This window comes from Scyliorhinus canicula, chromosome 1 (assembly GCF_902713615.1).
Source record: "Scyliorhinus canicula chromosome 1, sScyCan1.1, whole genome shotgun sequence".
In the NCBI taxonomy this organism is placed as follows: Eukaryota; Metazoa; Chordata; class Chondrichthyes; order Carcharhiniformes; family Scyliorhinidae; genus Scyliorhinus; species Scyliorhinus canicula.
In genome coordinates this window covers 229,983,993-230,008,050 of record NC_052146.1, presented here as the reverse complement: position 1 = coordinate 230,008,050, position 24,058 = coordinate 229,983,993, and the positions used below count along the sequence as shown (strand labels likewise).

Here is a 24,058-nt window from a genome sequence, read left to right as displayed (position 1 = left end):
ACCCCCAGTGTCTTTGAGGGCCACCCCAGGATGAAGTGTTAACTTTTGGGGGACAAGGGGTACCTGCTAAGGTCCTAGCTGATGCTGCCGGTGTGGAGACCTGAGACCGATGCAGAGATCATGAGGCTCATGTTGCGACGCATGCTGTCATTGAGCGGTGCAACGGCCTGCTGAAAATACGGTTCTGATGCCTGAACTGCTCTGGTGGTGATCTGCACTACACCCCCCAGAGAGTCTCCCACTTTGTGGTGGCCTGCTGTGCCCTCCGCAATCTGGTACAGCTATGGTTCAACAGGCTGGAGGAGGAGGAGGAACTTGTGACCTCGTCTGAGGAGAAGGTGGTCCTGGAGGGGATGGAGGATGAGCCGGGAAGGAGCCAGAGACTGGAGGCAATGGTCTGATATATCCGGAGGACCAGGGAGGCCCTCATCCTCATCAGATTCTCATAGGACGAGGCAGTATCCATCAACACACACCCCCAATTTCCCTTCTTCCCCACCTCCAATCCTGTGTTCCAATACCTCTTTCCCCATTTCCCTTGTTCCCCTAATTACCCTCTTCCCATTTCCCTCCTTCACCTCAATTTCCCCTCCATACATTTCCTCCTTCTCTCCCAATCCCCCTTCCACCCCATTTCCCACCTTCCCCACCCATTCCCCAGCACCCCTCTCCCCATCAAAATGGCCTCCTCCCCACCACCCTGGGGCTCGTTTTTGACACCACGTGCCATCCCACCAAGCATGCCCAAAATGACACTTAGAAATGTTTCTGTTGAATTGCACCCTTTGTCATCATTTCTACCCAACCCAGCTATGTTATGCTGAGTAAAGAATAATCCTGTTCCCTCCACTCAATACCGTACACCACTGCAGTAAATATGAAGCAGGGGCCTCATTATTTCTCTGCAAAATGTTACATTGTTGAAGGTCCTGGGCAGAAATATCTTCATTGTTCAAATTGATGGTTGTACCGGCCATGAGCAATATATTTAATGCCTGATAATTTGTTTAAAAAGTGAATAAAGTGTGTTACAAGCTTATTAATAGTAAAAATGTTTAGCAGAGTAGACTTTTAAACTATGCAGAAAACACTGAGAGGTAATGCTGCTGTGAAAAAGCTGTGAATTGTATTCGATCAAGTTGCTTAGAAATCAGCTCAACGCAGTTCTAAATGTTAATCAAGGACATTGAAAAGGCATAGATGGTCGACTCAGAATGCAGGTGACTGTGAGGGGGCACACGCTTCCTTTTAGTTTTGTTGTTTCTTTGGAGAATATACCAGTGTGCTGGGTTACCATAAGTTACAAAAGGAAAGGAAAGTTTGCTTCACTAAAAAGGGTAACCTGTCTTTGAGGGAATATTTTCAATTGTGGAGCCTGGAGATGGTATACGGCAAGAACATGGGAGATTCAACAGCAACTCAAATAGGCAGATCCAATATGATGAGTTGCATGTTGATGTTGAACATCAATGATCTTCAAATAAAAACAGGTGAATCATGGTGACAATGAGATCAACTGAGGCAGTCATATATTTTATTCAGTGAGAGGGAGCTGAGAGTAAAGAAATGGAAGAGAAACTGGAATAACTAACGTAGAAAATGCACCTGCCAGAATGGTGACTGTGATTACCTACCTGTTTCTGCATAGCCATGACCTCACTATAGGACAGTGCATCATTTTTCTCAGTTTGCTACAAATAATTCTTCCGGAAATCTTACCTCTCCACGCCTCCAGTTCCTCAATCTGCCTAACGTTTCTCAGCCACATTGCCATCTCTCCTCACTACCCACCACCTCCAACCCCCGCCCACTACATGTACTACAGAATTCTGCTAATAGGCTAATGTTTTAGCCTCCTATCCCACTTAAATTATCTCCATTTATCTTGACTTTATTCTTTAACACCTTTGCCCAACTCATCCCAAACTACATCTTCAATTTTCCTGATGCCACTTTGAAAATGCCAGGTTCCCCAGTCCCAATTGTCTAATTTTGAACATGATCTGTACCATCACTGTGCACACCCACTTCTCACCAGGACAGTGTCCTAGGCTCCCGTGTGCTCATTTGAACTGTGGCCCACACAGTCCCCATTCACCAACAGCAAAATACTGTGGCTGCAGAAAATCTGAAATAAAGGCAAATGTTGAAAATATTCAGCGGGTTAGGCAGCATCACTAAGGATGGCTATCGACCCTGACTGACAAAGTTAACTCTGTCCCTCTCCCCGCGGGTGACGCCAGAGTATTTTCAGGGTCTTGTATTCCCTGTCCACCACTCATGCACCCCGTCTTCTCATTTTGAATCACTTCCCTTTTAATTTCACTCACGATGGAAAATCACATGCGTCTCAGCAATGCCCTGCTTTTGTGGAACTTAGTAGTGAGGATGTGGGGGAAATCATAGCCTACAAAGCGCAAAGAGATAGGGAGGAAAGGGTGGCTAGGCAGAAGCTGGTCGACTCCATACTGGAGGTAGACCATAAATACTCCGAGGCCCCGACTGTAGAACTCCTGGCGGAGAGAAAAGAATTACAAAGGAACTTTGACCTGCTCTCCACCAGGAAAGCAGTACACCAACTCCGCCAGGCACGCGGGGCCCTATACGAACACGGAGACAAAGCCAGCCGCCTGTTGGCCCACCAGCTGAGAAAGCAGGCAGCCAGCAGAGAAATTGCGCAAATCAGAGATACCAGAGGCACGTTGGAAACAGAACCAGAGAAGATTAACAAAACCTTCAAGGCCTTCTACCAAGAGCTGTACACCTCAGAGCCCCCAACGGGGAAGGCTGGGATGAACCGGTTTCTTGACGGACTGAACATACCAGTTGTGGGAGAGGGCAGAAAACGGGATCTGGAAGCACCACTAGCACTGGGAGAGATCATGGAGAGCATTAGCTCCATGCAGGCGGGGAAGGCGCCGGGACCGGACGGATTCCCGGCGGACTTCTACAAAAAATTTGCGACAGCGCTGGCCCCGCACATGCGGGAGATGTTCACAGACTCGCTAGCTAGGGGCACGTTGCCACCCACGTTAGCACAGGCCTCAATCTCGCTGATACCTAAGAAAGACAAAGACCCAACGGAATGTGGGTCATACAGACCCATATCTCTGCTGAATGCAGACGCCAAAATACTGGCCAAAATCCTAGCCAAGAGGCTAGAAGACTGTGTACCTGAGGTGGTCACAGAGGACCAGACGGGCTTTGTCAAAGGTAGACAGCTGACCGCGAACATCAGGCGCCTGCTGAACGTGATAATGACCCCCTCCGGGGAGAGAACACAAGAGGTGATCGTCTCCCTGGACGCAGAAAAGGCCTTCGACAGAGTCGAATGGATATACCTCATAGAGGTACTGGAGCGGTTCGGGCTTGGAACAGGGTTCACAGCTTTGGTAAAGCTCCTGTACAACGCTCCCATGGCGAGTGTACAGACCAACAATACCAACTCCCAATACTTCCAGCTGCACAGGGGCACCAGACAAGGATGCCCACTGTCCCCGCTGCTGTTCGCACTAGCAATCGAACCGCTAGCAATCGCGCTCAGGGCAGCAAAAAATTGGAGGGGGATCCGAAGGGGAGGTAGAGAGCACAGAGTCTCACTCTATGCGGATGATCTGCTCCTCTATATCTCGGACCCACAAAGCAGCATGGACGGAATCATCGCGCTCCTGAAAGAGTTTGGAGCCTTCTCGGGCTACAAACTCAACATGAGCAAAAGTGAGATCTTCCCATTACACCCGCAAGGGGGGGGGGGGGGGGGGGGGGGGGGGCAGCACTAAAGGGGCTGCCGTTCAAACAAGCCCGACATAAATTCCGCTACCTGGGGATCCAAATAGCCCATGACTGGAAAGGGATCCACAAATGGAACCTCACCAGCCTGACGGAGGAAGTTAAAAAGGACCTGCAAAGATGGAACACACTCCCGCTCTCCCTCGCGGGGAGAGTTCAGACGATCAAAATGAACGTACTGCCCAGGTTCCTCTTCCTGTTTAGATCCATTCCGATCTACATCCCCAAGGCCTTTTTCAAAGCGCTGGACAAACTCATCATGGCGTTCGTATGGGGGGGTAAAAATGCTAGGATCCCAAAGAAGGTCTTACAAAAAACAAAAACCAGGGGAGGGTTAGCCCTCCCGAACCTACAATTCTACCACTGGGCAGCAACAGCCGAGCGAGTAAGGGGATGGATCCAGGAGCCAGAAGCTGAGTGGGTGCGTGCGGAGGAGGCCTCCTGCATGGGAACCTCCCTCCGGGCCCTCGCCACGGCAGCACTCCCATCCCCACCCAAAAAACACTCCAGCAGCCCAGTGGTGACAGCCACCCTCCAATCCTGGAACCAACTGCGGCAGCAACTTGGCCTGACCAAAATGTCGAACAGGGCTCCCATCTGCAACAACCGTAGGTTCAAACCAGCACTGACCGACGCCACCTTCAAAAGGTGGAGGCAGGACGGGGGGACACTGACAGTCAGGGACCTATACACGGACGACAGGATCGCAACACTGGACGAACTGACAGAGAAATTTCAGCTAGCTGGGGGGAACGAGCTACGGTACCTGCAGCTCAAAAACTTCCTACGAAAGGAGACAAGGACGTACCCACAACCGCCACGACAGACACTACTGGAAGACCTACTGGACGCAAGTATCCTAGAGAAAGGGAACTGTAGTGACATGTATGACCGACTGGTAGATAGGGACGACACCGTACTGGACGCAACAAGGAGGAAATGGGAGGACGACCTGGGGATGGAGATCGGGTGGGGACTCTGGAGCGAAGCACTGCATAGGGTCAACTCCACCTCCACGTGCGCAAGGCTCAGCCTGACGCAACTAAAAGTGGTACATAGAGCCCACTTAACAAGAACCCGTATGAGTAGGTTCTTCCCGGAGGTGGAAGACAGATGTGAACGGTGCCAAAGAGGCCCGGCCAACCACGCCCACATGTTCTGGTCCTGCCCCAGACTCGTGGAGTACTGGACAGCCTTCTTCGAGGTAATGTCCAAAGTGGTGGGAGTGAGGGTGGAGCCATGCCCGATAGTGGCGGTCTTCGGGGTTTCAGAACAGCCAGATCTATTCCTGGGGAGGAGGGCGGATGCCCTTGCCTTTGCCTCCCTGATCGCCCGCCGTAGAATCCTGTTTGGCTGGCGGTCAGCAGCACCGCCCAGAGCTGCGGACTGGCTGTCCGACCTCTCGGAATCTCTCCAAATGGAGAAAATCAAATTTGCCATCCGAGGGTCGGACGACGGCTTCCACAGAACGTGGGAGCCATTCATGCAACTGTTCCGGGACCTATTTGTGGCCAATGTACAAGAGGAAGAATAGTCGGGGGAAGGTAGCGGGAGGGGGGGGGGGGGGGCTACAGGTTCGTTACGGGGGTTCGATGGCTAGCTAAGGCCCAAAACCAAGCTAAATAAACATGTTGAGGGGGGGGGGGGGGGGCGCAGTTACTACTACGAAGATGCTTACCTGTAAATATGTATGTTAATTTTTGCGTGTTTGTTTTTGTTTGTTTTTTTTTTCTCTCTCCTAACAATTTGTAATTTGTTCAATATAAAATACGAAAACTGAATAAAAACATTTATAAAAAAAAAGTAGTGAGGATGTGGAGATGCCAGCGTTGGACTGGGGTGAGCACAGTAAGAAGTCTTACAACACCAGGTTAAAGTCCAACAGGTTTGTTTCAAACACTAGCTTTCGGAGCACTGCTCCTTCCTCAAATGAATGAAGAGGTATGTTAGTAATTAGGAGTTAATGTATTTGTGAACTGTACACAACCATGGGGCGGGGAGGCGTTCTCACTCATTATTGGACACAGCTTGACAGCCAGTTGCTGAGGAGGCGGAGGGGGAATCCCCTGCTGTACTTCACAATCTCACTAGTGTCTCTCTCCTCTAACTTTGCAACCAGTACGTTTAAGAGCGAGGGCGAGCACAGTTACACATCGGTACAATTCTGTGGGTTACAAAAGGGGAGCGAGGTAAACAGCCATGGACGACGGTAAGCTGAGTTAGTAATCAAATGTTTTGGCAGTCGCGCGTGTTTAGAGTTGGGGAAGATGATCTGAAATGTGCCGGAACCCAAAGATTAATTCAGGCGTCCGCAAGCATTTTGCTTTGGTATCGTTGTCAGGACTGTAAGGAGCAGTTTGACTTTTCCACCTCTTCAAGTGAAAATAACAGCCCCGACGGGTTAAACGGCACGTGGAGAAATATAAAACCGGACCGTTTCAGGAGACGTGTTGGTGTCGATTCCGAATTAATCGTTCAAAAAAAAGTAAACGTGTTTTCTCGAGATCGCACTGTTTCCGTGAGTTTGTTTTCTGCTCCGACTTCCGCTCTTGCCTCTGTTTTCAGAGAGAGTTTGTGTTTGTGGAAACTTTGCAGTCAAGTGGCGGGAGTGTGGGGGAGGGAGAGAGTATGGGAGAGGGAGGGAGTGTGAGAGAGGGAGGGAGGGAGGGAGGGAGGGAGTGTGAGAGAGGGAGGGAGGGAGGGAGTGTGAGAGAGGGAGGGAGTGTGGGAGAGAGAGGGAGGGAGTGTGGGAGAGAGAGGGAGGGAGTGTGGGAGAGAGAGGGAGGGAGGGTGTGAGGGAGGGAGTGAGGGTGGGAGAGGGAGGGAGTGAGGGTGGGAGAGGGAGGGAGGGAGTGTGTCAGTGAGGAGAGGGAGGGAGGGAGTGTGTCAGTGAGGAGAGGGAGGGAGGGAGTGTGGGAGAGGGAGGGAGGGAGTGTGGGAGAGAGAGGGAGTGTGGGAGAGAGAGGGAGGGAGGGAGTGTGGGAGAGAGAGGGAGGACCATCCTGGCCTGGAATGTCATTGTTGTCTGCTCGATCTCAGAGGCGGCAACGCAGCCGAGGACCGCTCTAGCTACATTTTAACAATGCTAAACTTGTCCGTCGGAGACTTTTTTGCGACTTATTTTGCTGCTATAAGTGGGTGTCACCCAGAGGGAGAGAAGGGACGATACAGTATGCAGGCCGTGTGTGGGCAAAGCTGTCGCACCAATTACCTCCTAACTCAATGAGGAAGTATCTAATGAAAGTACAATGTGTTTGGAAGGTATCCGGGTCACTTGTCTCTTCATAAAATGTCTGACGAAACTGCAGATGAGGCACTTGATGAAACTTTCGGGGGCGACGATGAGAACAAACCGAGCAGAAACCAATGTAAAGTAGGGAAGGAAGAGGGCGCGTCAGAGGGACGGGGGCGACCCAATAGGCACGGAGACCATATCAAGCGTCACTTTACCGAGAGCCTGGTACCGGGAATTCCCCCCTCAAAGCGAATGTTGTGACTAGGAACGTTGGTCGGATTGGAAGTGATCCCAATCGCCAGACAGGTTGAAGAATGTTGCAGCATTCCAGTGATGGGGATGACAGGGAGGGGTCAGGTCGAGAGGGAGTTGCCTCAGGGAGAGGGCAGGTGGAGAGGGGTTTGCTGTAGGGAGGGAGGACAGGAGGTAGAGAGGAGTGTACTGCGGGCGGGGCAGGTAGAGAGGAGTTTGCTGTAGGGAGGAGGGGGGGCAGGTAGAGAGGAGTTTGCTGTAGGGAGGGGGGGGGGGGCAGGTAGAGAGGAGTTTGCTGTAGGGAGGGGGGGCAGGTAGAGAGGAGTTTGCTGTAGGGAGAGGGGGCAGGAGGTAGAGAGGAGTTTGCTGCAGGGGGGGCAGGTAGAGAGGAGTTAGCTGTAGGGACGGGGCAGGTAGAGAGGAGTTTACTGTAGGGAGGGAGAGGGGCAGGTAGAGAGGAGTTTGCTGTAGGGAGGGAGGGGGGAGGGAGGGGGGTAGGGAGGGGGGAGGGAGGGAGGGGGGTAGGGAGGGAGGAGGGTAGAGAGGAGTTTGATGTAGGGAGGGGGGTAGGTAGAGAGGAGTTTGCTGTAGGGAGGGGGGGGAAATAGAGAGGAGTTTGCTGTAGGGAGGGGGGCAGGAGGTAGAGAGGAGTTTGCTGTAGGGAGGGAGGGGGGCAGGAGGTAGAGAGGAGTTTGCTGGAGGGAGGGAGGGGGCAGGAGGTAGAGAGGTGTTTGCTGCAGGGAGGGAGAGGGGCAGGAGGTAGAGAGGAGTTTGCTGCAGGGAGGGAGGGAGGGAGGGGGCAGGAGGTAGAGAGGAGTTTGCTGTAGGGAGGGAGGGGGGCAGGAGGTAGAGAGGAGTTTGCTGTAGGGAGGGAGGGAGGGGGCAGGAGGTAGAGAGGAGTTCGCTGCAGGGAGGGAGGGAGGGGGCAGGAGGTAGAGAGGAGTTTGCTGCAGGGAGGGAGAGGGGCAGGAGGTAGAGAGGAGTTTGCTGTGGGGGGAGGGGCAGGAGGTAGAGAGGAGTTTGCTGTAGGGAGGGGGGCAAATAGAGAGGAGTTTGCTGTAGGGAGGGGGGCAGGAGGTAGAGAGGAGTTTGCTGTAGGGAGGGAGGGGGGCAGGAGGTAGAGAGGAGTTTGCTGGAGGGAGGGAGGGGGTGGGAGGGAGGGAGGGGGCAGGAGGGTAGAGAGGAGTTTGCTGCAGGGAGGGAGAGGGGCAGGAGGTAGAGAGGAGTTTGCTGCAGGGAGGGAGGGAGGGAGGGGGCAGGAGGTAGAGAGGAGTTTGCTGTAGGGAGGGAGGGGGGAAGGAGGTAGAGAGGAGTTTGCTGTAGGGAGGGAGGGGGCAGGAGGTAGAGAGGAGTTCGCTGCAGGGAGGGAGGGAGGGGGCAGGAGGTAGAGAGGAGTTTGCTGCAGGGAGGGAGAGGGGCAGGAGGTAGAGAGGAGTTTGCTGTGGGGGGAGGGGCAGGAGGTAGAGAGGAGTTTGCTGTAGGGAGGAAGAGGGGCAGGTAGAGAGGAGTTTGCTGTAGGGAGGGAGGGGCAGGAGGTAGAGAGGAGTTTGCTGTAGGGAGGGAGGGGCAGGAGGTAGAGAGGAGTTTGCTGTAGGGATGGGGGCAGGTAGAGAGGAGTTTGCTGTAGGGAGGAGGGCAGGAGGGTAGAGAGGAGTTTGCTGTAGGGATGGGGGCAGGTAGAGAGGAGTTTGCTGTAGGGAGGAGGGCAGGAGGTAGAGAGGAGTTTGCTGTAGGGATGGGGGCAGGTAGAGAGGAGTTTGCTGTAGGGAGGAGGGCAGGAGGTAGAGAGGAGTTTACTGTAGGGAGGGAGGGGCAGGAGGTAGAGAGGAGTTTGCTGTAGGGATGGGGGCAGGTAGAGAGGAGTTTGCTGTAGGAAGGGAGGGGGGCAGGTAGAGAGGAGTTTGCTGTAGGGAGGGAGGGGGGACAGGAGGTAGAGGTGTGTTTACTGCGGGGGGTGGCAGGTAGAGAGGAGTTAGCTGTAGGGACGGGGGGCAGGAGGTAGAGAGGAGTTTGCTATAGGGAGGGAGGGGCATGTAGGAGTTTGCTGTAGGGAGGGAGGGGGGCAGGTAGAGAGGAGTTTGCTGTAGGGAGGGAGAGGGGCAGGTAGAGAGGAGTTTGCTATAGGGATGGGGGGGGGCAGGTAGAGAGGAGTTTGCTGCAGGGGGGGCAGGTAGAGAGGAGTTAGCTGTAGGGACGGGGCAGGTAGAGAGGAGTTTACTGTAGGGAGGGGAGGGACAGGTAGAGAGGAGTTTGCTATAGGGAGGGAGGGGCAGGTAGAGAGGAGTTTGCTGTAGGGAGGGAGGGGGGTAGGGAGGGAGGAGGGTAGAGAGGAGTTTGATGTAGGGAGGGGGGCAAATAGAGAGGAGTTTGCTGTAGGGAGGGGGGCAGGAGGTAGAGAGGAGTTTGCTGTAGGGAGGGAGGGGCAGGTAGAGAGGAATTTGCTGTAGGGAGGGAGAGGGGCAGGTAGAGAGGAGTTTGCTGTAGGGAGGGGGGCAGGTAGAGAGGAGTTTGCTGTAGGGAGGGGGCAAATAGAGAGGAGTTTGTTGTAGGGAGGGGGGCAGGTAGAGGGGAGTTTGCTGTAGGGGGGGGGCAGGTAGAGAGGAGTTTGCTGTAGGGAGGGGGGCAGAAGGTAGAGAGGAGTTTGCTGTAGGGAGGGGGGCAGGAGGTAGAGGGGAGTTTGCTGGAGGGAGGGAGGGGGGCAGGTAGAGAGGAGTTTGCTGTAGGGAGGGAGAGGGGCAGGTAGAGAGCAGTTTGCTGTAGGGAGGGGGCAGGTAGAGATGAGTTTGCTGTAGGGAGGGGGTCAGGAGGTAGAGAGGAGTTTGCTGTAGGGAGGGGGGCAGGAGGTAGAGAGGAGTTTGCTGGAGGGAGGGAGGGGGTAGGAGGTAGAGAGGAGTTTGCTGTAGGGAGGGGGGGACAGGAGGTAGAGAGGTGTTTACTGCGGGGGGGGGCAGGTAGCGAGGAGTTAGCTGTAGGGACGGGGGCAGGAGGTAGAGAGGAGTTTGCTATAGGGAGGGAGGGGCAGGTAGAGAGGAGTTTTCTGTAGGGAGGGGGGGCAGGTAGAGAGGAGTTTGCTGCAGGGAGGGGGGGCAGGTAGGAGTTTGCTGTAGGGAGGGAGGGCGGCAGGAGGTAGAGAGGAGTTTGCTGTAGGGGGGAGGGGCAAATAGAGAGGAGTTTGCTGTAGGGAGGGGCGCAGGTAGAGAGGAGTTTGCTGTAGGGAGGGGGGCAGGTAGAGAGGAGTTTGCTGCAGGGAGGGGGGGCAGGTAGAGAGGAGTTTGCTGTAGGGAGGGGGCAGGAGGTAGAGAGGAGTTTGCTGTAGGGGGGCAGGTAGAGAGGAGTTCACTGTAGGGAGGGAGGGGGGCAGGTAGAGAGGAGTTTACTGCAGGGAGGGGGGGCAGGTAGAGAGGAGTTTGCTGTAGGGAGGGGGGCAGGAGGTAGAGAGGAGTTTGCTGTAGGGAGGGAGGGGGGCAGGTAGAGAGGAGTTTGCTGTAGGGAGGGGGCAGGAGGTAGAGAGGAGTTTGCTGTAGGGAGGGGCGCAGGTAGAGAGGAGTTTGCTGTAGGGGGGAGGGGCAGGAGGTAGAGAGGAGTTTGCTGTAGGGAGGGGGGCAGGTAGAGAGGAGTTTGCTGCAGGGAGGGGGGCAGGTAGAGAGGAGTTTGCTGTAGGGAGGGGGCAGGAGGTAGAGAGGAGTTTGCTGTAGGGAGGGGGGCAGGAGGTAGAGAGGAGTTTGCTGTAGGGGGGGAGGGGCAGGAGGTAGAGAGGAGTTTGCTGTAGGAAGGGAGGGGGCAGGAGGTAGAGAGGAGTTTGCTGTAGGGAGGGGGGAAGGTAGAGAGGAGTTTGCTGTAGGAAGGGAGGGGGCAGGTAGAGAGGAGTTTGCTGTAGGGAGGGGGGTCAGGAGGTAGAGAGGTGTTTACTGCGGGGGGGGGGGCAGATAGAGAAAAGTTACCTGTAGGGACGGGGGGCAGGAGGTAGAGAGGAGTTTGCTGTAGGGAGGGGGGCAGGAGGTAGAGAGGAGTTTGCAGTAGGGAGGGAGGGGGGCAGGTAGAGAGGAGTTTTCTGTAGGGAGGGGGCAGGAGGTAGAGAGGAGTTTGCTGTAGGGAGGGGGGCAGGAGGTAGAGAGGAGTTTGCTGTAGGGAGGGAGGGGGGCAGGTAGAGAGGAGTTTGCTGTAGGGAGGGAGGGGGCAGGTAGAGAGGAGTTTGCTGTAGGGAGGGAGGGGGGCAGGTAGAGAGGAGTTTGCTGTAGGGAGGGAGAGGGGCAGGTAGAGAGGAGTTTGCTGTAGGGAGGGGGGGAGGTGGAGAGGAGTTTGCTGTAGGGAGGGGGCAGGAGGTAGAGAGGAGTTTGCTGTAGGGAGGGAGGGGGGCAGGTAGAGAGGAGTTTGCTGTAGGGAGGGAGGGGGCAGGTAGAGAGGAGTTTGCTGTAGGGAGGGAGGGGGGCAGGTAGAGAGGAGTTTGCTGTAGGGAGGGGGGGAGGTGGAGAGGAGTTTGCTGTAGGGAGGGGGGGAGGTGGAGAGGAGTTTGCTGTAGGGAGGGGGGCAGGAGGTAGAGAGGAGTTTGCTGTAGGGAGGGAGGGGGGCAGGTAGAGAGGAGTTTGCTGTAGGGAGGGAGAGGGGCAGGTAGAGAGGAGTTTGCTGTAGGGAGGGGGGGAGGTGGAGAGGAGTTTGCTGTAGGGAGGGGGGCAGGAGGTAGAGAGGAGTTTGCTGTAGGGAGGGAGGGGGGCAGGTAGAGAGGAGTTTGCTGTAGGGAGGGAGGGGGCAGGTAGAGAGGAGTTTGCTGTAGGGAGGGAGGGGGGCAGGTAGAGAGGAGTTTGCTGTAGGGAGGGAGAGGGGCAGGTAGAGAGGAGTTTGCTGTAGGGAGGGGGGGAGGTGGAGAGGAGTTTGCTGTAGGGAGGGAGGGGGCAGGAGGTAGATAGGAGTTTGCTGTCGGGAGAGAGGGGCAGGAGGTAGATAGGAGTTTGCTGCAGGGAGGGGGGCAGGTAGGAGTTTGCTGCAGGGAGGGGGGCAGGAGGTAGAGAGGAGTTTGCTGTAGGGAGAGAGGGGGGCAGGTAGAGAGGAGTTTGCTGGAGGGAGGGGGCAGGAGGTAGAGAGGAGTTTGCTGTAGGGAGAGAGGGGGGCAGGTAGAGAGGAGTTTGCTGGAGGGAGGGATGCAGGTAGAGAGGAGTTTGCTGGAGGGAGGGGGCAGGTAGGAGTTTGCTGTAGGGAGAGGGGCAGGTAGGAGTTTGCTGCAGGGAGGGGGCAGGAGGTAGAGAGGAGTTTGCTGTAGGGAGAGAGGGGGGCAGGTAGAGAGGAGTTTGCTGGAGGGAGGGATGCAGGTAGAGAGGAGTTTGCTGGAGGGAGGGGGGCAGGTAGAGAGGAGTTTGCTGTAGGGAGGGAGGGGGGCAGATAGAGAGGAGTTTGCTGCAGGCAAAACTCTTCAAACTATCAAGAGGGAGAGGCTTTTCTCGCAAACTTCTCCAAATGACGCACTTTGTAATATTGAAGTGGTTCAACCCACCCTGAGAGCGGCGAGCAGCTGGCTTGGAGGTGCATTGACAGCAGATGTGCAAAGGTGGCGGTGTGGACGCTGTGCCAAGCTCCCGCTACCCCCCCCCCCCCCCCCCCCCCCAAACCCCCAATGAGTGTGGCACTCGGAAGCAGCCATTCACTTAATTTATTATTTTAAGTTAAATTTATAATTTTATAAGGTATACAAAATCCACCCACATATTTCCAGTTACTCTGGACATCTTCCGCGGCTCGCTAGAGGTTACAAGTAGATGCAGAAGCAGTGGATGTCCTATTTTCCACACTCTCTGCTAAGTTGTGGAAAGGTCTTCTCGCTTCTCACAGCTGTGTGGGTGAGAGTCAGATCCGATTGCTCTGCAAGTTGGTGCTCCAGCGCAGCCACTGATTCCTAATGCTGCTGTTTGTTTCAAATGGAAGCCGCTAGACTTTAAAATAAACGACTCTTAATTGAGGGGGTTAATGTTAAATACACAGGGAAATTACTAAGCGGCGCTTGAAGCTTGAATGCACATTTTCAGCTCAGTCAGCAGAGTGATGATGAAATGAAATGAAAATGGCCATTGATGGCCATTGATACCACTCGTCTAACCAGCGACTTGATTTTTGTATCTGTCGTTTTGTAATCTGTCTGATTCCTACATTTGCTGGGCATGAGGGGTTACTAATCTACAAAAATACCAGTGTCTCCGCTGGTCACCACTTCAATCCACCGTTAACTTCCCAAATATTTAATTGAAAGTAAATGAATCTCATTGGGCAGTTGTACTGGTTCTCAGTAAAGGTTGTAGTTTGCTTTAGATTCACTACCAGTTCCTCAAAAAAAAACAGTGAAGTATCAAGTGAAACCAAACACATACATCACTTTCAACAGCTTGTCACTGTTTCAAAGTAAAACGTACTCTAAAAATGCCCATAGTTAAGCATGTGATCTGAAAACCGGATACCAGAGGATATGCTACTGAGGGAGTGGACCTATTGTCTAAAACTGTTTGGTAACTTTTGTTTCCGTTTAAACTACAGCATCCCATTGCGTCCCCTAACATTTGGGCCAATTTCATAACTTTTGAACATTGTTTCCTGTTTTATTCTTTGTGCGTTGGCGATCGGACAGTTACCGTCCTGAATAGATGTTTTCTTCTTGGGTCTACAGAAATTAAATAACCCCTCGAACACACTAGTTGCGATTTAAAAATCTGCTGGTGTAATTTTTTTTTTGCACAGGCCTAGTATAACTATGGCTGTCCCAACCAGTTATTTTTGTGAAATCAGAATAATTATTGAATGGTCAGGTAAATACCGCTACTGCAATTGGATAATCTTGTTCCACAGTTTTGAGTTAAACTGTTTTGTCATCAAGGACAAATGATTTGTGACAAAAATAATCTACAGAGCTGTATTTTTAATGTTAAAAGGAAGAGGAAAAAAACCTTGAGGAAATTGTTTTTAGTGGGTGCACTTAGCAGGAGCTGCATCACTTCTGTTTGAGTGTACACCCACCATTTAGTTGTGGGTGTATCTAAAGTGACCTTTAATTTAAAACATGAATGGTTTCATGACATCGGAGGGCAACACCAACTGACCAGTTAGATCTTCCTCCAATCACACTTTATTAATTTGCTTAGATAAAAATATATTTTCATCCTTTTAAAAAAAAAATCTTAATCCAGGCACACTGGAAACTTCGCGCCATTCTTTAAAAAAATATTTTATTCAAGGCATTTTCACATATATACACAAAATCTCTGAAAAACAACAAAACAACTCCATAAACATCCATAACCTGTCTGCCCCCTGACAGCACCCCCCTCCCCCCGCTACATCTCGCCTTCCCATTTTAAACCCCCTTACCACTCCACCCCACTCCCTTGCTGAGCCCTCAATCCTCCTTAAACGATATTGATAAATGGCTTCCACCTCCGTGCGAACCCCTCTGCCGATCCTCACAGTGCGAACTTGACCTTTTCCAGCCTCAGGGATTCTACCAGGTCGCTCACCCACATGCTCGCTTTCGGTGGCTCTGAGTCCCGCCAGCCCAGCAAGATCCATTTTCGGGCTATCAGGGAGGCAAAGGCCAAGACATCAGCCTCTCTCACACCCTGCACTCCCAGCTCTTCTGATACCCCAAATATCACTACCTCTGGACTCAGAACCAACTCCGTACCCGGCACCTCAGACATTACATCTGAGAACCCCCTCATCCTGGACACACCCAGAACATTTGGACGTGGTTCCCGCTTCTTCCCCCCCAACCCCCCCCCCCCCCCCCACCCCCCAACACACTACCCACACCTGGCCTCTACTCCTGCAAAGAGCCTATCATCCTCGCCACCATCATATAGTGCTGGTTTAGCACAGTGGGCTAAACAACTGGCTTGTAACGCAGAACAAGGCCAGCAGCACGGGTTCAATTCCCATACCGGCCTCCCCGAACAGGCGCTGGAATGTGGCAACAAAGGTGGCAACTTCATTGAAGCCTACTTGTCGGGCAGCACGGTGGCCAAGTGGTTAGCACAACCGCCTCACGGCGCTGAGGTCCCAGGTTCGATCCCGGCTCTGGGTCACTGTCTGTGTGGAGTTTGCACATTCTCCCCGTGTCTGCGTGGGTTTCGCCCCCACAACCCAAAAATGTGCAGAGTAGGTGGATTGGCCATGCTAAATTGCCCCTTAATTGGAAAAAATAATTGGGTAATCTAAATTAAAAAAAAAAGCCTACTTGTGACAATAAGCGATTATTATTATATGAGTTCTTTTTTTTAAATGTATTTTGTTACAAACACATATCAGAACAGGTTACAGGAAATAAACACCTCGGGAAACATACTTCCCAGCAATCTTATACAATCTGTACAGATTTTCACCCCTTTTCACCCGCCCCTCCCCGCGACGAACAGCCCCTCAAACATGGTCACAAACATCCCCCACCTTTCCTCAAACCACCCTGAAGAGCCGCTTAACTCAGATTTTATCTTTACTAATCACAGGAGGTCGTACAGGTCACCCAACCAAGCCACTACCCCGGTAGCGATGCCGACCGCCACTCCAGCGAAATTCGTCGCCGTCCAATCAGCGAGGTGAAAGCCAAGACATCGGCCTTCCTCCTCTCCATGAGCTCCGGCTTCTCTGAAACCCCAAATATTGGCACCAAAGGGTCCGGTTCCACCTCCTCCTCCACTATCCTAGCTAAGACTGCGAACATTCCCGCCCAGAATCTTCCCATTTTTCACAACCCCAACACATCTGCGGGTGATTCCCTGACCCCCCGCCCACACCTTTCACACTATTTGGTTACCCCCTGAAAGAACCCACTCATTCTCGCCCGAGTCATATGCACCCTGTGCATCACCTTAAACTGTATCAGTCTCAACCTTGCACAAGAGGAGGTCCCGTTTACCCTATGCAGTGCCTCACTCCATACTCTCCAATTGATCGCCCCAACTCCGTTTCCCATTTCTCCTTGATCTTCACCACCCGCTCACCTCCCTGCTCCCCCAGCCACTTGTATATATCCCCAATTCCTCTGTCCCCTTCATCAGATGAGCTCTATGCGCCACCTTAAATTGGATGAGGCTTAACCTCACACATGATGAGGATGCATTCACCTTCCGCAAGGCCTCCATCTCGGTTTCCTGCTCCTCCTCCCATTTACACTGAATGTCCCCCACCAGGGCTTCCTCCCACTCTATCGATTCCTTATAGATAACCAACACCTTCCCCTCCCCTATTTCATCCTTTGAAAGCACATCATCCTGCAACTGCAGGGGCGGCAGCCTAGTAAAGGACGGCACCTCTTTCCTCATCAAGTCCCGAACCTGCAGGTACCTAAAGCCATTCCCCCTGGGCAACGCATACACTTCCTCCAGGTCCTCCAGCCCTGCACATTTCCCCCTATAAACAAGTCCCCAAAGTGCTCAATTCCCACTTGCTGCCACCCCCGAACCTCATGTCCAGCCCCACTGGCGCAAACTTATGGTTATCACAGATCGGTGCCCACACCGAGGCACCCTCCAGCCCCAAATGCCGCCTCCACTGCCCCCACCACCCTTGGGGCTGACACCACCACTGGGCTTGTGGAGTGCCTGGCCAGCGAGAATGGTAAAGGCACCAACAACAAAACCCTCAAACTTGTGCCCCTACATGACGTTGCCTCCGCCCACCCTTGCCATTCTTAAGTAGGGAGATGTGCTACTCTTTTGGTTCTTTATAATAGATAATAAGCAATAATTTTTTTCTTGTCTCCTATCTTTACAGTGCGAGGTCACCTGCCTGCTATGTCAAGGCTTCCCCTTCAAGGTAAGAGACTTCTCATATTGTAGGAAATACCTTAACTCCATCTTGTTTTTCTGTTTGTGTGACTGATGTGTTGTGTACTTTGCTGCAAATCCATGTTCCTGCAATTATTTTTGAAATAATTTTAGGTGAGCCTTATGTTGAAATTGTCGAGCAGCCCAAGCAACGTGGCATGCGTTTCCGCTATAAGTGCGAAGGACGGTCGGCTGGTAGCATTCCTGGGGAGCACAGCACAGATAATAATAGAACATATCCTTCCATACAGGTATATCATTACAATACGTAGACAAAAAGTTTTAAGCTTTCTGTGAAAATGCCTCCTATTTCTTGTGCAATAATTTTAAAGCTACTAAAAACATCTATGGGAATAAATATTTTAGTTCAAAAAAAGTAAATCCTGTTTCTGTGTAGCAAGGTTCCAAAGGTGGTGTGAACCGTTTCCTCTTCAATCAATTTTTCAAAAAAGAACATAAATTAAATAGCTTCAACAAAAATATGGTAATTTACTGCTAAGTCATTTGCTTGTAAGGACAATAACCTGTAAATTACATCTTGCTGGATGTCTTTTGCTGATGAATTCAGTTGAGATTAGGAATTCCCTGTATTGGATGGCACAGTGGTTAGCACTGCTGTCTCATGGTGCTGAGGACCCGGGTCTGATCCCAGCTCTGGGTCACTGTCCGTATAGAGTTTACACATTGTCTGGGTGGGTCTTACTCCCATAACGCAAAGATGTGCAGGGTAGATGGATCGGCCATGCTAAATTGCCCCTTAATTGGAAAGAAAAGGAATTCCCTGTATGGATGATTAAGGTTTGACTCAACATTTCACATGGATTCTTGACATGACAATATACTGTTCTAACACGGCACACTTTGCTAGATTACTGCAATTCACCTTATTGTGGAAAAGCAAGATTTAATATTGGAAAAATATATTAGTTTTATCATCATTATGTTGACAGTTATTTATAAATAAGCTACTTTAAATCTGAAACAACTAACTTACCAAAATTGTATATGATTGTCATTCTGGCTTTCATGTTCCCAGTGAAGTTTGTAGTTGGTTTTGAGCACCACCTCTGTAGCTCATTCAGTACAGTCTGAAATCTCTCACGGTTCTTGATGCCTTGCTTTCTTTCTTGGCGTTTTTGCTACTTGGTTAGAGTAATTCTCAGCTAGGTTAATTTTGAAAAAACAATTTGTAATTGTGTATGGATTGAATTATAGATGAATTGTTTTGATCCTGTCATGATTAAAATGAATCAAATTTGTACTTGAGGAACCAGAATCATCTAGGAGCTAGACCTATTTACATTATATTAATAACGGGAGATATCTTTTTAGATAATCCTGCATGTGTATGAGGCTTCTACCTGACTATAATTGTACAATGTTTTAAAAAAAATTTAGAGTACCCAATTCATTTTTTCTCTAATTATGGGGCAATTTAGTGTGTTCAATCCACCTACCTTGCACATCTTTGGGTTGTGGGGGCAAAACCCATGCAAACACGGGGAGAATGTGCAAACTCCACACGGACAGTGAACCAGAGCTGGGATCGAACCTGGGACCTCGGCGCCGTGTGACTGCAGTGCTACCACTGCGGCCACCGTGCTGCCCCTAATTGTACAACGTTAATGTTAATTTATAAACATTTACATTGAATTTGAGAGAAGTCTGGTGTGCTGACTTTGCAGTTGTGTCAGCGTTCAAAGCAGAAATAAATGCCAAAAGAGCAATCTAAAATCTACCCATCCCAAGAAGTGAGTGGAAGAGGTTTAATATGTCAGCTGTGCTTATGTGACTAACTTCATTCCATGTTAGCCTTGTCTGAACGGGGCAGTTTCCCAGCTAACATTTTGAGTTATTCTAATCTGTTGGATTTAGAAAATCTGAGTAATGAGAAAGCAACATTTAAACAAAAAACTGCAAACGTACAAGATTCCAGTGCATAGCTTATCCAAGTTCTCCTTCCCTTTTACAACATAATGGTTCTGATCTGTATGTTCCTTTATCCATGTAGGTTGTGAACTATTTTGGAAGAGGGAGAGTTTTAGTTACTTTAGTAACAAAAGTTGAACCCTTCAAGCCCCACCCACATGACTTGGTTGGCAAAGACTGTAGAGATGGATTCTATGAAGCTGATTTTGGCCCTGACCGTAGAATTCTTAGGTAGGTATTCATGTTTAAGCTGGCACTTTTTATTTTGTTTGCATTGTTTTTCTTTAAGAGTGAAATATACACTAATGTTGGTTTTAATCTGCTTACTAATTATTTTTTAAAATCATGGGCTGGGCTGCAACTTCAGTCACCCTGTGCTTAAAGTGATTATTCCTTCACAGATTTTCATTTTGATTTAGGTTGTCAATAACAACAAAAACAACTTGCAATTTAGATAGCGCACTTAATGTTGTAAAATGTGCTTCACAGTGTGCAAGCAAACACAAATTATCACTGAGCCCAAAAAGAAGGAGACATTAGGATAGAAAATAAAGATTATTATTATTATTATTAGTTGACCAAAATTTCAGTCAAAGTTTTAAGAAGCGTCTCAGTGGTGAAAAGATGGTGAGGTTTAGGGAGGAAATTCCAAAGTTTAGAGTCTGAATAGCTTAAGAAATAGCCACCGGTGACGGGGTGAAAAAAGTGGGCTGATGTAAGAGGCCAGAGTTGGAGGAATGTATAGTTGGAGACTTTTAAGGCTGTAGGAGGTTACAGGAATAAGGAATGAAGCCATGGAAGGTTTTCAACTCAACGTGAGAATTTTAAAATCAAGGCTCTGGTAGACTGGGTGAAGAAGATGGGTGCAAGTTAGGATATGAGCAGTTCAGCTTTGGATGTGGTTAAGTTTATGTTGGAAGAAAAATGGGAGGCCAACTAGGAGAGCATTCAAATAGTCCAATCTGGAGGTAACAAAGGCATGGATGGGGAACAAATATTGATTGACCTGTAAGTTTGTTGATTATGAAAATATCTGTTCTCTTTCTAGTTACTATTTAGTCAATCAAAATTATTTTAATACTTAAATCCCTCACAATAAATTATTTTTACCTGGATATGGTTATGGAGGACCATTGACCTAAATGTCTGCTACACGCTTGATTGTCACAGTCCTTGGAAATATCAATGCAAAGATAATAGGGGCAGCATGGACACAGTGGTTAGTACTGCTGCTTCACAGCGCCAGGGACCCGGGTTTGATTCCAACCTTGGGTCCCTGTCTGTGTGGAGTTTGCACGTTCTCCCTATGTCAGTGGGGGTTTCCTCCCGGTGCTCCAGCTTCCTCCCACAGTCCAAAGATATGCGGGTTAGGTGAATTGGTCATGCTAAATTGCCCCTTGGTGTTCAAGGATGTGCATGTTAGGTGGGGTTACAGAGATAAGGTGGGGGAATGGGCCTAGGTAAGATGCTCTTTCAAGAGGGTTGGTGCAGACACCATGGGCTGAAGTACCTCCTTCTGCACTGTAGAAATTCTATGCTCTAATATTATAATTGGTAAAGTGTGTGAAATCTTGAAGTAGGAAGCCTGAGATTGAATTGACTAATATTGTCAATCTAATTTGATGGGTTGTCGATGTACTTTACACTGTTGCCCTCTGGCAATTTGATGAGGATCAATGTTGATATTTATTATAAAGGCATTCAAGCCAAGAGTCGGTGGGACAATGGATTCACACATTTTCCTTTCACATCTAGTTCCCTGGTTTGAAACCTCCCAGACTAATTGGACTCTCTGGTCATATGAGTTCTTTTTGAAATGAGCGTGGGCAGTCTTAAATCACTTCTTAGTGGATGTGAGCTCACTGCACAAAGCTGGTCCCAATTTAGCACTGCTGTTAGCCATGGCTTCGGAGGAGCACCCTCACCTCTGAATCAATAGGCTGTGAGTTGAAGTCTCATTGCAAAGACTTGAGCACATAATGCTAGACTGGGATTCAGTACAACGCTTAGGGAGCACTGCAAATTGTTACAGTGGCATTGTTCATGGAGCGATTAATGTGAGAGTCTGCCCTTTCAGATGGATGTACAAAAAACATTCCCATTATTCAAAGAGGATTAATGGAGTTCTCTTGGTGTCCCCAAACAACATTTAATTTCAACAAACGCCTAAAACAGATAATCTGGACATTTTTGCAGTGCTGTTTCTTGGAGTGTTTCTGTCCACAGATTTGCTGTCGTGGTTCCCACATTGTAAAATGACTATTTTTCAAATGTTTTTCATTGGCTATAAAATGCTTTGGAACATTCGTGAGGTTCAAAGGGCACTATATGAAAGCAAGTCTCTATTTTTTCTTTAAGTTGTCCATCTGCCTGAGAAAATGGTTATTGTGGGAGTGTGCAACATTTTCTGGTGTTGCGTGGAATGCTCTTACCAAGGTGGAGTTAGTTTCTTCATTCCTTCTATTCACCGTTTTTTTTCTACTCCTTCTCTCCTGGAAGGTTTGACACCTCACTGGAATATGATTCCATGGGCGCCTTGGCAGTCTTTGGTACCTGATTGGTGTGGGTGTCAGCCAGCTATTTGGCCAGGGTCATCACAGCCGAGTCCATTCCTGTTTACACCCAACACCTGTTTATACCCAACACCTGTGCACATGTTTCCAGATGGAATAGCTGGATAACAAGTAGGAGTGGAAACTTTGGCAAATTTCACCTGATCACAAACTTATTCAAACAGACATATTGAATCGATGAAGTCGTAGTGATTTTTAATAGTAGCCTTCAAGAAGGAATTGAATAAATATTAGAAGAATGAATAATTGCAGGACCATGAGGAAAGAGCAAAGAAGTGGGCCTAACTAGATTTCCCCTTGAAAGATTTGCTACAGACTTGATGGGCTGAATGGCCTCCTTTGAATGCTGTGATTCTATGATTTATTATTGTGATTGCAAAATTGCCAACTAAGGTAACGTGAAGAAATGCCTTAATCAAAAGTCATGTAGAAAGTGTGGTATACAGTTTCAGACTACACTAATACCTTGACAAATGGCAAAATGAATGATAGATTCTATTATATACATTGTGTCTTCTGCGTATGTGACCTGCTAAGTACATAACCTGGTTTTAAAATCAGGTATGAATCCATGGTAACTGAGTATCTTCCAATCCCTAGCCTTTTGGTCATTCTTCAAGGGAAGCCTAGATATTGAATGTCACAGAATTTCGGCTTGTGGGAAATATTTACAGCCTCGTCCCAATCTATCCTTTTCCCCTTGCCCTTTGACAAAATATATACAACAACAACTTGCATTTAGATGCCATTCTTAATGTCAAGTTATCCCAATCCATTTTGACGAAGCATAACGAGACAAAAAGGGTAACCAAAACCAGAAGGTCTTAAAGGAGGAAATGAAATGAAAATAGCTTATTGTCACGAGTAGACTTCAATGAAGTTACTGTGAAAAGCCCTTAGTCGCCACATTCCGGCACCTGTTCGGGGAGGCTGTTACGGGAATCGAACCGTGCTGCTGGCCTGCGTGGTCTGCTTTCAAAGCCAGCGATTTAGCCCAGTGTAGAGAGGTGGAATGTTTTGGGGCAGCAATGCCATGGAAAATGAAGGTAGATGCATTTAAGGCCAGAGTAAGGAATGGTAAGTTCAAGAGATGGGGACGACGTTGTAGGCATGGAGATGTTTTGTCTACAATTACATCAGTAAGAACAAAATCATACAAGGATATTCTCACTGAGCTTCGGTATGGAGGAAAGGTGTTGAAGGAGGATGGTGTGGTCATCATGGCAAAGGTTGCAGAAAGGTTGAAGAAAAAACAAGGAGAGAATTGCATCATGGGTTACAATCAAATGGTTGGGAAAATTGAGAAGTAAATCTGTTGGGAAATGTCAAATCTGAACATTGGCTACTTCTACTCAGTAAGTAATTGAGTTAGTATGACTGTTTTCTCCGGGTGCTCCGGTTTCCTCCCACAGTCCAAAGATGTGCAGGTTAGGTGGATTGGACATGCTAAATTACCCGTGGTGTCCAAAAAGGTTGGGTGGGGTTCCTGGGCTATGGGGATAGGGTGGATGTGTGGGCTTGGGTAGGGTGCCCTTTTCAAGGGCCGGTGCAGACTCGATGGGCCGAATGGCCTCATTCTGCACTGTAAATTGTATTTAATTAACCAATTCTCAATCCATGAGCCCTTATCTTGTGGTCCCTTATTGAATGCCTTTTAGAAATCCAAATATACCTCATCTACAGATTCTTTTTATCTCCCCTACTAGTTGCATTTTGAAAAAAAATTGTAATAAATTTGCCAAACATTATTTCCCTTTTGTAAAACAATGCTGTCTTTGTCTGACTAGACAATGATTTATTAAGAGCATTGTCAAGACTTCCTTAATAATAGATTTCAGCGTTTTCCTGATGACTAATGTCGGGTTAACTGACCTGTGGTTCTCTGTTTTCTCACTTCCTCCTTTCCTCAATAGCAGAGTTACATTTGCTAATTTACAATCTGTTAGGACCATTCGAGAATCTAGAGAACTTTGGAAAATCATAACTGGCACATCCACTATCTCTACAGCTATTGTTTTAGAACCCGAGGATTTAGGTCATCAGGTCCTTGGGATTTGTTGGATTTTAGTCCCTTATATGCCCCCAATATGTTTTTTCTGCTGATATTAATTGCCTTAAGTGCTTCACTTTTTTAAAGCCCATGGTTACCCTCTGTTTCTGCTGTGTAATTTGTGTCTTCTACTGTGAAGAATACAAAATATGTGATCAAAATATGTCTTCAATGTCTCTGCCATTTCTGCATTTTCCATGATGATGTCTCCTGTCTCTGCTTCTAATGGACTAGTTACTTTCGCTACTCTCCTTTTTATATTCTTGTAAAACCTTTTACAAACTTTTTATATTTGTGGCTAGTTCACTCTTAGATTCTAATTTTTCTCTTTTTAGCAACTGTTTGCTGGTTTCTAAAACACTCCCAAACCTCAGGCTTACTACTATTCTTGAAACATTGTAAGCCCTTTCTTTGAATTGAATACTATTCTTTG

At 49.1% G+C, this 24,058-nt stretch overlaps 1 protein-coding gene across 5 annotated transcripts in view; it reads left to right on the top strand.

The window, feature by feature from the left end:
• The first annotated feature begins 5,848 nt into the window (after positions 1-5,848).
• rel (v-rel avian reticuloendotheliosis viral oncogene homolog) overlaps positions 5,849-24,058 on the top strand; it is a 77,143-nt gene continuing 58,933 nt past the window's right edge. Inside the window, exons 1-4 of one of the 5 annotated variants that reach the window (XM_038809150.1) lie at positions 5,849-5,998; positions 17,021-17,062; positions 17,188-17,324; positions 19,085-19,233. In XM_038809150.1, coding sequence (XP_038665078.1) covers positions 5,989-5,998; positions 17,021-17,062; positions 17,188-17,324; positions 19,085-19,233 — 338 coding nt within the window. In that variant the 5' untranslated portion in view covers positions 5,849-5,988. The other 4 variants (XM_038809159.1, XM_038809141.1, XM_038809133.1 and 1 more) reach the window with 4 other exon arrangements.